This window comes from Polypterus senegalus, chromosome 2, assembly GCF_016835505.1.
Source record: "Polypterus senegalus isolate Bchr_013 chromosome 2, ASM1683550v1, whole genome shotgun sequence".
Classification (NCBI taxonomy): domain Eukaryota; kingdom Metazoa; phylum Chordata; class Cladistia; order Polypteriformes; family Polypteridae; genus Polypterus; species Polypterus senegalus.
This window is the reverse complement of record NC_053155.1, coordinates 293,274,810-293,289,783: the sequence shown is the minus strand read 5'-3', so window position 1 is coordinate 293,289,783 and position 14,974 is coordinate 293,274,810. Positions and strand designations below refer to the sequence as shown.

General features: G+C 35.0%; 1 protein-coding gene across 15 annotated transcripts in view; it reads right to left on the bottom strand.

The window, feature by feature from the left end:
• nbeaa (neurobeachin a) overlaps positions 1-14,974 on the bottom strand; it is an 894,135-nt gene that overhangs the window by 30,712 nt on the left and 848,449 nt on the right. For all 15 annotated transcript variants that reach the window (XM_039745777.1, XM_039745778.1, XM_039745781.1 and 12 more), the window contains one exon: positions 12,252-12,422. In XM_039745777.1, coding sequence (XP_039601711.1) covers positions 12,252-12,422 — 171 coding nt within the window. The remainder of the gene's footprint in view (positions 1-12,251; positions 12,423-14,974) is intronic.

Genomic DNA, 14,974 nt, shown 5'->3' with positions numbered 1-14,974 from the left:
CCCTGAGACATGTTTTACTGTAATAACAGAAATTCTCCAAAAAAGTTTTTCTTCTGTCTCAATTAACAGAAGCAGAATAGGCTCAATCCATCAGCTTGCAGAATGCAGTGCCACTTATGGGTGGCACAATTGGCATCTTACCAGTATTATTTTTAAAAAGGGCAGTATACTGCAGCCGGAAGGTAATCTCACTTTTTGCTAAATCCTCAGGGGAAGCACAGGTCTCCTTGGCACCTGCTAGGTCACCTGCCCTTTATCATCCTAGGGTAACATTGCTTGTTTCCTTCCAGTATGAAAAACATTCTGTTGTTATGGGCATTTCTATGTCTTGCATCACTGATTTTGCTTGGCAAACCCTTGCACATCAAGCCGATAATCACAATATATATATATTTAGACACATACTTAACCACATATGCACAATATATACTCTATACAGTATTTTACCAAGTCTGAACGCACGCTAAGGAGAAGCATTCGTATCATCTTCTGGCTTCCTGCTGCTGGCAAGCTCGTGTTCTGCTTGTCGTCGTTTTAAGAGTTGGGAGCACATTATGTCTGTCTACCAAAAGCATTCCAACAACTGCTTGGTTAGATATCCGTGAACTTGTTTTAAATGTGGTCTCACTGCCTTGTCTCGCATGATGTTAAAGTGTCTCTCGTGGGACGTCAAATTGTCTTCGCCTGACGTTAAAGTGTCTCTCGCGGGACATCAAATTTGTCTTCCGAGAAGATCACGTTTCTTCTCCCTCCCAGGATTTTTTTTATAATAGAGAGATAAGTAGATTTCAATATCAAAACTAAACTGTGTTACTGGTAACACTTTCTGGTTTATTTTGAAGGTAACAGTAAGCAAGTTGGCCTAGCATTTCCATTCCTCCTTCAAAGGGCTGTGTCATTTCTGGTTCAGGTCAGTAAGTGTGCACAATCGTACCACGTCAACATTGGTGTGCTTCTTATTCTCAACTTTCCCTGAACATCCTGAAGACCTGCAAGTTAAGTTACTTGGTTTACTAACTACATTTTGATGGTTGATGTTAGCATGCAGGAGGGAGACCTGCCATGGCCTACTGTTCAGCTTTGTTAGGCTCCGGATTTTATAAAACAAAAATGGGTTCAGAACATGATAGGATATATTACATGAGTTTAAAATATTATTGTATGCACTTTTTTAGATTCTGCCTAGTTTTAACAAATCTTTCATAAATTTAAATGTATTAATAATAGTACATTTTATTTATATAGCACCTTCCCATGCTCAAAGTGTTCAGTAGTGTGGTAATTAAACTTTACAAAACTTTGTTTTGTAACTGCATGTTACAGAACAGTGAGAATTTGTTACATTTTGAGTAGGCAAGAAAATGGGAAATACAGAAAATGACTGCTAAACCAGTCTTTATTCGTAATTTTTAAAAATCTTGATATACTGTATACATCCTTCAGATGTTTGTAAGTGGATATTAAGTGTAAACCACATACTCATTAAAATACAGGAAGCATCAAATTAAGTATACTATGTGAAATCAATGAAAAAGCTATAATAAGGTTTATGCTAAATTTCCTTTTCTTCTTTTTGCTTTTGTAAATGACCTCTCAAAAATGTCCCCACCAAAAACCCATCTCTCTGTGTAAAAATAAATTTGCACAGTCTAATTGGACTAGCTTGAAGGAGAGGACCCCCTGGGGACTGCTTGATTTAATCTTTTGTCAGAAAGGTGAGCTGATCCTGGCTTCCAACCCCCAGAGGATCCTGCAGAAACACATTCTATTCAGACCGAGGCTTCGTATTCTAAAAGGTATCCATGCTATTCAAGGTCTGCCTTCTGAGCCTATAACTTCATTGATTCTGGACTTTACCTGACAGATCCAGAAAAATGATTATCTGAAGGAAATATTGCAGATTTCTTTTTTTCGTATATTTTTCATATAGGCTGTTTGAACAAGAGTAGCTAACAAAACAGACCACTGCCTAAAGAAATCATCTCTATATGTAACAGGTTTTCTTCAGATGCATAAAAAATATCTTATGCCAAAAAATTCAATGATACATTGTAATTTTATTTTTAAAAGCTGGTAAATAAAAAGCTATAATTTCCAACTCTCATTTCATACATTTTTAAAGATGTATTTTTTATCACATTTTTATTAAAATTGGCTTATGTCTGCTTATTTATTTGTTAGTGTACAAATACCTCATACATTTTGATCATTCTTTTTATGTTTGATATGGTAAAATGTCTAATTTTGAACAGATCTTTGCTTTGTTTTTAAGGAAAAGATATTGCTATTGGTTTTCAGGAAGTAGACTTAAGCACAGTTATCTGCCATAGCACTGTGAAAGTTTCACCTGACCACAAACTCATTAAGAACTACTCCAAGTATGGCTACTGGTGTACCTGGTCCACTGAGTAGCTTACACCATCAATCAATCACATGAGTCCACGGATCACACGTACTGTATATGGCTTCATAAACCTGATAGCCTACACTTTTTGTCTGGTGTTCATAATTAAAAATGTCACATTCCTCCTAGGCTATGCAGCTGGTCACATATGTTATCTGAACAGCATGATGCATAATTAAAAGATCTGACTTTCCCCACGTGAATACAGAACTTTTATTTGCATAAAGTTTTTTCCAGGTATATATACCTATGACATATCTTCTCCTCCTTGGTTGGACTGATGAGGGATTTGCTATGATGTGACAACAATGTTTTTCTTTAGTACCTGTTAACAGTGATTTCACTTATTTCGCTCAATATAATACTGCTGTCCGTCATATACAGTTGTAAAATTTTAGTTAGATTGTCAAGGCATGGCATAGATTAACAACTTGAATTTCTTACATTTATAATTTGTTGTCATGAATTATATTTATACACTTTACATTAATTTTACATGGGTAAAACAGTACAATTTTAACGAAAAGCATGGAGTTGCTTTACTTATTTGGATATTTTTTGTTAATACTTCCTAGAACATGACTTAACTGAGTTGCTCATGATTAAGACGTGTCATAACATTCAGGTGCACTCAGAGATTTAGTTAACTGATTTGAATGTTTAGGCTATTTAAACATTTTGAATGATCTCATTAAAGAGTCAGTTATCACATTTTTGTTGGTTAATATTTCTGTAACAGTGAGTCATAATAAAAAATAACAGTGGTAACAGAACTCAATTACATGTTTTAGCAGACTGCATTAAATACCTGCTTTTTTAACAGCACTTTATAATATCAATGTCATGTAGTGAAAAATGGAGCCCAAATAGGCTTGTGATGGTTCAATAATAGATCCCAATTCAAGTGATATCAAAATGGCTGCGATTAATGATCTATTTATTGTTAGCTGTTGGTTGTGGAGGGTCTATGATTAATTTTAGTTCAAGTGTAGTAAACATTGTATGTTTAAAATAATCACACAATGGGAAGTTAAAATCTCTTTTGAAGTCTTAAAGTAAAACAGTTAGCTGTTTCAGACCATGATGGAAAACATTTTGGAGCGTTGTCAATAAATTATAGTGTCGGAGAAATACTGGATCATTATATTGTGCAGGGTGGCGCAGTGGTGGCGCTGCTGCCGCGCAGTAAGGAGGCCTGGGTTCACTTCCCGGGTCCTCCCTGCGTGGAGTTTACATTTTCTCCCCGTGTCTGCGTGGTTTTCCTCCCACAGTCCAAATACATGCAGGTTAGGTGGACTGGCGATTCTAAATTGGCCCTAGTGTGTACTTGTGTGTGTGTGTGTGTCCTGTGGTGGGTTGGCACCCTGCCCGGGATTGGTTCCTGTGTTGGCTGGGATTGGCTTCTGCAGTCCCTGGTGACCTTGTGTTTAGATTCAGCGGGTTGGAATATGGATGGATATATTGTGCAGATAATGCAGTCCTGACGTTTTTAGTGTAGTGTACAGTAAGTACACATTTAAGTTACAGAGCAATGCTTACCTAATTCCTTTTCTCTTACATTTATTCCTAGGTATGCAACTTTATTTACTTCTTTTAAAGATAATTTACCTCAAAGAACAAAGAACAGGACAAGTGAGAGGGTGCATATCTCATGGTGTATGACTAGCTGGTAATGGAGATTTGGAGATCTGTTTTGCTGTTGGATGGAGTTGCTGTTATTGAGTAAAATAGGAAAATATACAAAATACAGAAGTTAAAGTGACCTCTTTTGAAGTAAATATGCAGTGTCACACAGAATGTTTCTGTGTTTTAAGACAGACATGTTTACAAACTTGCTTTTCAAAGGGAGAATTAAAAATTTCTAAAATTTGTACAGCATGCTCTATTTAAGAATTCTCAGTGCAAATTGAGTGTCTTTGACAAATTTCCATGAGAGTAAGTGTGCCCAATTTCAACAAAATTGGCCCACTGGGAACTGAGTGACATTATGCAAACAGACAGATGGACAGATATGGTAACCTAAGTAGGAGCTTTTCACAGTGTACATATAATACATATGCTGAAGACTAATATTAGTCTTGGCACAGGGTGGAAAGCATTTGTAAATCTCTGGAATGAGGTGACAATTGTGAGGGATCATAAACACATTATTTAGGGAATATATGCACCTATAAAAGCTGCTGCATTACTGTTTGTTGCATTTTGAGGTATAAAATATTGTGTATCATTAAAGTTTTGCGTATACTATAATGTCTAAGAAATGTAATTGGGTGTCTGTTCTTTCTTTACGTCTCTTGGTTGCCACTGTATCCTTGTAATCAAGCAATTTGTCACACTTATAAAGGAAGACCTCATAACAGATGGTGAAACCAATGTCATTCTAACATTATTCCAAAGATAAATGTGCAAAGTAATTTCACACGCATTATAGTGCTAATCTTGACCAGTTAGTTTTAAAGGAAAATTAATGCTTTCGTCCAGCCTCCTGTGTCACTGTTTTAGAAAGATGCAGTAGCCAAGAAATACAGAGTGACATGAGGAAAAGTAACTGGTATTGGCAGAATATGAATATGGAAAAGGTACTGGAACACATGCTGAGGTGGTCATCTGGGGCTGATCTATCCCCACAGGAGAAAGAGTGTATACTCCTCATTACTGAAGCTGTCTTTTTCCCAGAGATTGATGGCAACAAAGGGAGCTTTACTTATTCTTTTTGCCAATACCTCCAAAATAGTAATGGGTTATGGACAGTAATTCCAAAGACTTTCAATAGGAGGCAAATAACAGTATAGTTCTTAGAATGAAGCCCTTTTCTAGAAATAATGTAAAATGATACTAGAAGCATCCAGCAAAAGAAGATGATGATTTGATAAAAAGACAAAAAAAAAAAAAAAACTAAACCAGTAGCACTAATGTAGCTGGGACGTGATATTTGATAGGGATAAATCACAAAGTGCAACATATAGCTTTTGTGGCAGTTATTTAAGTCACGCTTGACAGCAAATTAGTGCTGTCAAATTTTCTTTCTTTTACTAAATACATACTCCAGGCATAATGCTTTTCTAATTATGCTAAAAATAATCTCTCACGGCTTCATTACCTGTTGGTTGGGTAACTTCAGTTCCCTTTTCTCTGGTGTTGCTGTGGAAAGTAATAAGGTCCAAAAAGCTGCTGGCAGAGTCTTAATGGAGACTAAACACAAAAAGCTCTCCAGAACACCTAAAATATCATCAATTCCGTCAGATAATCAAATTATGCAACTCCAGTTATCTATAGTTTGCACCATATCGATTTTCCAAAAGAAAACTTTGGAAATTGTGCCCTCTTTCTCAGCAACAAGGGGCAAATAAAGCTATTCTAAGTGATATGGGCTGGTTATGTGACACAGTTGCTTAGAAACTAAATTTAAAAGGAATGCTAGTTTTAAATCTTGAAGGTTGATTTTCTTGCCCATTTTGCTTTAAACATGAACATAACTATTGACAAAGAATGATGAAAAGACCTTTTATAAATATTATTATGTTATCTTTTTACTGTTACTGCCCACTTTGTACAGTACGTCTCTGTGTACTTCTTGGCTACCCTTGTAAAATGTTTTATATGATAATATTATGTTCACCATGAAAGGACAAACGTAAAATAATAAGTTGTTTTTTGAAGCTGCTTAATTCAGTTGTTCTTGGAAACTGGATCATTAGGCACAGCGTAGAAATGTGTATATAAAAAATAAAAGCTGACCAAAACCTTTGTAATGAAACACATACATTTCAGAACAGGTATATGTATGCTTTGCCTCCCCAGAACATATCTATATACTGTACATATAGATGAGGGGATACACAAAAGCTTTGAAACACTTTCTATACTTAAAATTAACAGCAAATGCAACTTCACCTGGAATGTCCCACAAGGAACAATCTACTTTCTACTCATGCATGTCAGGACTATATTTTTATTTTCTTTATATGTGCAGTGTTGAGTATTTATTTATTTTTTGTACTCTTCTTCTAATGCGCAGTCTTGGAGTTCAGCAACTAAACATTTTACTACATATCGTCTTGTGTATCATATGTAACAAATAAAATTTGATTTGGTTTGATTTGATTTATTTAATTAATCACATTTTTAAATAGCTTTTGGAAATGTCACAATTTTGTATGTGCTTCTTTTTCTTGGGTGCCACCATTTTGTGTATGTAGCTGCTATGATGCTGCATGGTTCCTAGGTACATAATGCCCATGCCATGTGACCTGTAACAATATGGGCATAATTTATAAGATGGCCACCAAGCACCGAGAAATGTCCAAAGACCAATCCCTGAAAACAAATTACAACAACAGGAACACTTGCTTAAGTATCAAGCCTTTGATCTGATGATTAATCTGGATTCATGTTTTTATTATAATTTTTTTTACCTGTGTGACACATTCCAGTTTACTTGCAGGCTATATTTTGCCATTTTTCTCAACAAAAGAAGTTGCTATTCTCTGACATACTTGGCAAAATAAGTATTTAAACAGGGCACCCCTTAAATCCTTGCATTCAATAAAAAAGCCTGCATTTTAAACAAATGGTCTTTGTTTGTTTGTTTGTTTGTTTCTTTCTTTCTTTCTATTTCTTTCTTAACAATGAACAATCACAGGCAGTTCTTTCTTTCTTTCTTAACACAGGCAGTTAAGAAGTGTTTAACCAATTCCATGGCCTCTTAATGAAGCCATTCATGGAAAAGGTTTGAGAGTGATGAAGGTGTTACCTGAAGTGTGAAGAAGTGGCTGTGAGTGCAGGATACAAACTACTACAAGAATGACATACACACTTGTGTTTGTTGGAGGCTGAGCTTGATGGAGATTATGTCTCAAAATGTGCAATGTAGCAAACACACTGAGTAATTCTGTTAGCATGTTGAAACAATATCTGTAATAAATTACTAGCAATAAAAAACTGTGTTGCAAAACTTACTGGGCAATCTTGTGTACATTGTCAATGGCAACTTTATTTATATAGCACATTTAAAACAACATTGAAATGCTGTCCAAAGTGCTTTACAATAATAGAATTAAAGAAAAACATACAATTAACATGAATAACATTAATAGAAATAAAATAAATAATATATATAAATATATATTATATATATATATACATATTCATACACACACACACACACACACATATATATATACATATATATATATATATATTGTGGTCCCCGGCCGGGACACTCAGGAGGACCAGAGGAGGGCTTGTGCCTCCTCCAGACCGCGAGGGGGCGTCCGTCCTGGTTATGTTGGGGGCCTCGGGTAAAGGGCTTGGAAGCCCAGTCCTGTAGGGACACGTGGCCACCGACATGCGGCGCCCCAGTGCCTGATTATCCCGGGAGTCCAGCATTTCCGCCACACCAGGAAGTGCCGGGGGGAAGATGACAGGGGACACCCGGATGGCTTCCGGGTGCGCAGCCCGCACTTCCGCCACACGGGGGTGTGTCCGTGGGAGATTGCCGGGAAGCAGCTGGAGCCAATCCGGGTTCCTATAAAAGGGACCGCCTCCCTCCAGTCAGTAGCGGAAGTCGGGTGGAAGAGGACAGAGCTGGAGTGAGGACTGGAGGCGGCCAGGAGAAAGAGAGGCACAGGACTGTGTGGCCTGGACATTGGGGGAATCGGTGCTGGAGGCACTGGGGTTTGTGAGTGCACTGAACTGTAAATATTGTGTACAATAAACGTGTGTTGGGTGGAACTATGTTGTCCGTCTGTGTGTGTCTGGGCCAGCGTTCACAATATGTATATATACATATATACACATGTTACTAGCAGTGGTACTTGGCGCTGTCTGGGATGAGGGCACCAACTACGTTTTGGAATGAAACATAGCCTGTGATGTTTCATTGCACAGATGAGGAATCTGTGCAAAATTTGGTGGCAATAGGTTTAATGGTTTGGATTTTCATACTGTAAAAAAATACACTCGCCCAAATACTCATTCAGCTTTACATATTAGATATACTATACTGTAAACATACTATGTAAATATGGAGAGAAAATATCCTATGTTCTGTATGTACTGGGGACAGTCTATTACAGCTGACCCAATTTAGTGTCACTTTCATTAATATGGTATTGCAGAATAGTTTTGATGAAAACATACAGACTGTAGTTAGTGGTTTGATTCCTTTTTTAACTGTTAATCTGTAATCAAACATCTGCCTAGGCATCACCACGGCAAGATTGAACAGGACAGTACATCTGACACCATAACACAGGTGTCTTTAGTCAAACCAGGGAACCATCAACCTCTTGTGAAGAAGTAGACCAAAAGTGGGAATTCCATTGAGTTTCAGTAAGACTATAGACTCTGATAGTGGGGAACCACAATCCTTCTGGCTTTTTGGTTTTGGAGTAGAAGGTGTCAGAAAAGTTACCAAACAGATAACTGCCTTTTGGTGTCTGAACTTTCAATGGTTTTTTATCAACTATTTTTATCACTGTGCTGTTGAAGTCACCAAGTGCTACATTGAAAAAATCTGTCTTCATCAAAATGTCAAAGGTTATCACAATTTTAGATCATAATTGTACACATAGACTCTTCCTTATGAGGTCAGTTGGCTACCTTTAAAGTTGGCTGGTTCAGTGTAAATAACTGTCTTGGGATGACAACTTTGATGTGGATACAGGAGCAATAAAAGTCAAGGAAATCATCTGCTTTTGTTAATCGAAGTTTGGCATGTGAAGTCTTAGGGTATGTAATAGATACAATGAACAAACTGAAGCGCAGGCCTTAAATGTTTGATTTTTTTTAATCTTTTATTGACATTGCATAATGTTATTTCCTCATCTTTTAATGTGTTTTTTATCGACATTTTATTTTAAATGTTGCTGTTTGTATCTGTATCTAAGTTTTTTAGGTATTTTTTAACTCTCACACAATGTGAACCACATACACTCAATTATATGAATATGTCCATCATTAAGTTGTGAGAAGGTTCACTGGTCTTCTCAGACTGTAGTACTCAGAGTGACACTCTTTTCACCATTGCATATGAAGCTTCTCACAGGTGTAACACTTGTATGACTCAACCAAGTCACAACAACTCTATTATCCTTCTGAATTCTAAGAGAATCTGTTATACAAAACAAAGGGTATACATATTGTCTACAAATAAACTAAGAGTCAGTACTTTATATATTCAGATATGAAAATTTGCCAAAGAATGTCTGGCATAAATAAAATTTGGAAAAGCAGGGGTTAATTAAAGGCTCTAGTGGGCTACTATTTTCAATAAGTTACTAATTGTGGATGTATGTTTTGCAGCCATAAAAAATAATATTCTATCTACTCATTAGTAAATAAGCACACAATTATTTTTTCACACTTTTATTTAAATGCATGCATCTAAAATCAAATTCTTTTGTCACCCTGAACTATGCAATGAAGTGTCTGCATTGCTTTTTTAATGTCTAGGGACTCCGTATTACAAAACTGCTAACGAGAGCGAATCTTCATATTACTAATTGGATGCAACCAAGCTGAAATTCTTAATTAACTGTCTTACTATCATGAAGTTAATTAGAAAATTCTAACACCTAAACCAGTTTACTTGAAACATCTGACATTTGAATATCCCCCACCTCTACACACTAAATATGAACCTGTATCATTTTTGTACTTTAACTGCTGTACACATCTGATATAATTCAAGCAACTATTATACTAAAAAACTGCTTTATCCAAAATTGACAAATATTGTAAACTGCATAACTTTACATCTTCACCTGTCTTAATAAGTCAATGAAATTCAAATGAGTTAATAATATTTATTGTAAAATGAGATACAGCTGTATGTTCCTCCTGTGTACATGTGGGGTCTCTATTGCTTTCTTTCAGCCCCAGACAGGGGCTGGGTGGGACAGTTGGTGACTCTTGATTAGCCTGGGATGAGTGAATGTAGGTGTGTGCATAGGTGTGCCAAGTGCAGGAGTGCTAACTCATCTGGTTCTTGCTCTTTACCCAATTAAACCAGGAAGGAACCGTTTCCTAATGGCCACTTAATAGAAAATGCATCTTTGTAAATTAGATTAAATCATTTTTTAGTATATACTACTAGATTTCTATTTAATATTTTTTCCACGGGCAGAAAGAAAATTCTAGGCACTGTCAATAAATTCCTGGAAGCAATTTGGTATGTTTTGACAAGTGAAGCCATTCAGAAGTAACAAAATGCAACTTTTTATACAGTTGGCACCCTCTGCAGAGCACAACACTATGAATTAGAGGCATGTGAGGCAGACTCTGTTAGTTTTGTTTGCTAAGCCCATTGGTTGCTATCTGGTCAACAAACCTCCTGTCCTGTGAGGGGGTTTATATGCACTACCAAAGCCCATGTATTAGGGGAAGGACGTTTCTGAAAATGGAATCAAATAATTAGCACACCTTAGTCTAAATACAAAAATGATACAAGTAATTTATTTCATTTATTCAACTATTACACTACTGAACAACTGACCTTTTTTAGGTAAACAGATCACTGTAACTTTAAAAACATGGATGTCCTATGAACCCAAAAATACATTTTTAAAATAAACTTAATATTTTTCCTTGAAACACTAAATGAAAACAATTTCACTAATATTAGTAGCATATCAAGTAACGTAAAAGCATCACTTAAATCATCAATTTTATTCTCTTTAGTGGTTGTGTATCATTCTACCCATTTCAGCTTTTTATTAACATTTCTCTTGCAGTACCACTTGTGGGATGGTAGCATACATCAAGTTTTTGAGGGAATCTTCTTAGAAGCTTTAAGATTGTATTTTGAAATTAGTTTTTTTTAATAAATTACAAGTCTCAGATGATATAGAAGCATTATTTAAAGTGCACTTTTAGTTTTCTATAGTGGTTTAGTAAGAGGTACTGTGTTGGATATCATTAACAATGTCTCATACCATCTGATACCCTGGGTTTAAGAAGGAACACCTTCAGCACAAGGCTGCACTACCATGGTGCTTTAGAGCACTGTCCAATGTTTTTTTCATGAACTGCCTTTATAATGTATACTCTGGTTAGTTAATATTTTTCCTGATACGTTCAGTTTTTTGAGATAACTAGGTGTCATGTCCGGGTGGGGCTTTTTCCTCTCTTCGTCCCAGTGTTTTATGTTTGGGCCCCCCATGAACCATGATTGGATACGGTAGGAATGAGAATATTTTGTTACATTATAAACCAATTATTAAAAGTTTATTTATTTATTTTACTGTTTGCACATGTGTGTTTTCTTTATAGCTTTTATGTATATATGTTGCTATGTGCAGGCTACTCTACTTATATTTTTTTCTAGTTTACTTTATATATTAGAGTTTTAGTTTCATTCACTTTTAATACAATATGCAACAGCTACACTACATAATGGTCAATTTAAGATTGCTGCAAATGATTTCGTTACAATGAGTGCTTTACACCAAAGCTTTTTAAAACGTATTACAAGTGGCATTATTATTTCAAGCAGTCTGCATGAAATTTCTGAGGCTTACATGCTGAACAAGGATTGCAATACAATTTAAGCTTTACAATTTAAAATAATGGCATACTGTCAAGGTCAATGAAGACACTTTTAAGCTTTGCATTTTTCATAAAATACACAACTGAATGAAAAACAATGCTGCAACAACAAATTTGTACTTACAAACATGTATTCAATTGTAAAGTAGTGAAAGCAGTGGATGGGGGTTCAACATTAATCAGCTTCCAATTCTGTACAAACTTTTTCATTGAACTATTTTAGATTATTCTATTTTTTCACTTATACACCAATATGCATCAAAATATGAAATTGATTTGCTTTTTTATTTACACTCACTGTTATTAGGGTTATCACCAATGATATGATGTCTTCCACTCCAGTACCACAAAAGCAAAGTGGCATCTCTTGATCCAGACACAATATAGCAGTCACCACCAATGTAAGATTCAGACCGTGCCAGGCATGTCACGACATCCCAGTGACCAAAAACAATCTGTGTCAGTTTTCCTAAAATTAAAAAGGAGAAGAAAAAATTGCATTTATTGTGAAATAATACTGAATGATTTGGTCTAAGTTTATTAGGGTATGACATTTCGGTGAGATCCTAATACAAGATCAATTGTGAGTTTCTAACTACATACCTGAAGTTTGTCTACATCTCGTTAGGTAAAATACAATCATCTAATCACCAAAGAAAAAATAAATGAAATGCTTTTCATTATTTTTCTTTAATGCACTTTATCTGGTATTATCAGATTATCATAAACACAAGAAGGCAGAATTTGCCCTTTGTGTGCCTTTAAAATGGGGTTTAAAAGATTTCAGTTGCAAATTCATCAATGTTCCTAGAAAAATACAGTTAATTTTTTGCTTTAAAATGTATTCTTGACAATACTGAAGGAAATGTTTTAATTTGTCAAATACATTATCAGCATGTCTTCATAACTTTTCAATTTTTTAACTTTTTACACCATAATTTAACATTTTAAATTGTATTTAAAGTCTTTATTCCAGAATTCAATAATCTATCTTGTTGCGAAAGCTATTTTATAAGGAATAAATCTTTCAAAGGCAATGTTAATACTTGTAATTTCTAAGTGACCTAAAATAGACTGCAGATATGATTAGTTTTATTGCGCAATTAACAACATATAAAATGGGAGCTTTTTATTTCTAATTGTTTTATTTCTAAAGTGTTTTGTTTTCTCTTTTTAATGTCATTGCTAAAAAAACACCTACTGCTTTCCAATAGAATCCATCATGTTCTCGTTATCCATTTTATTTAATGTCTCAAGAGATGAGATGAAGCTTTTATTATTGGCATTAAAGATAAAAACCTGTAGTTTTCTAGAGTACAACCTAATAGATTTGTCATTTCAGAAGACAATTTGCCAAAGTCATGAAGTACTTCCTACATTTCAAATAGGACTTGAAATAGAGGTACATAGTTAAATAATCTCAGAAAGATCAGGTTGGCTCTCTTCATCTATAGCTAGAGAGGTAGTTAACTAAACCTTATCAAGAGATAACTGCAGCATTTGAGCAAACAACAATTAGAAAACCAGCTTAGGCATTTTGACACTAGTACTGTAAGTGCAGGTATAAGCCCATATGTCAAAAGGAATTAATTTTTCCTTTATCATTAGTTCTTCTCTGAGCTGGATGCATTCCATACTGAATTAATGTCTTGTCTGGAATCCAGAAAAGCTGCATTTATACTGCAAAAATATAAATTCTGTCACAAGTTCTTGAATTTTAACATGAGTTTAAATGTCTAAAGTTGTGTACTATTAATATGTTTATAATGCTCCATCACAACAGAAATGACACTCCTATTGAAGTGCTGAATATACTGCAGTATTATCATATCGATTTCATCCTGTTTAACATATTGTAGCCAAATCACTAGAGGGTTTGATGGACTTCATTTTACAGGTAAACCAAACGACACTTTTATTTTCTTGTGATCGCACTTCCTTTTGCTGTTAGGGACGAGGGAGTTTCTGCCAAAACGACAAACGTATTCTTGCTTGCTGGCAATGTGCTCTCCTACCGCTCATTCTCCCACTCTCTTCAAACTATTTGGTCTTCAGCTACAACTTTTTTTCTACTCCTTCAAATCCTTTTTATTTATCCATTAACATCATCTGTGGTGCTGTGTTTAAGCATCTGTGCAGCTCTCATGATTTTTTTAAATAAGCTAACTCCATATATTTTATATACAACAGTTTATCTCTCTTAAGTTCTCTTGAAATTTTTATTTCATGTTAGAAGAAAACATTTATTTAAATCCTTTTTTTAGTTAGTTTTGCATTGTCCTAACTTGCACACATAAAAAAGTGCATAAATGAATTGATAAATACTTGATTTTTTGTGCAAGCAAAAGACTGCAGCAGGTGGACGGAGAAACAGTTTGCTTTTTTTCAAGCCCAATTTAAAGTGATTTACTTAAAGTTACTAAAAATGTAATTATTTAACACAAAAAAAGAGTTATTTATCATATAAAATTTGATGTGCTTTAGTGAAGTGAAGAAATAATGGCATTTTCATAATAGCCAAAGGTATACATTATTAGTTCTACTTCACTAATTCAGTGAAGATTTTTTGGCAAACCATAATGATAATTGTGTAACAGCTGGTCTCTCTGCAAAGCCTAATTTATTTTTATATCATGGGTTTTGGAGTCACTGTCAATAAAACCTTTCACAAAGGCAAATAGCCACTACAGATTGGATCTGCATTAGTTGACACTAGTTCTTTTTCAACTGCCATATCGAATGTACTGTCTTTTCAAAAATAGTCTGCACACATTACATCAAGGACCTATTCTTCAAATACAGGGGCATTCACAACAATGAATATGGAAGATTTATTATCAATGGTAATGGTACAGCAAAACAAATGAATGAATCTTCTAGCAATACAACTATTTAATATACTATTAAAAAGCTACTTAAGATGTAATAAAACAGTTTCAATAATTGTGAATGCAACTTCATTAATGAATGGCTACTCAAATGTCCTGAAATGTCATACCTGATTAAAGTGAGGCTACTCTG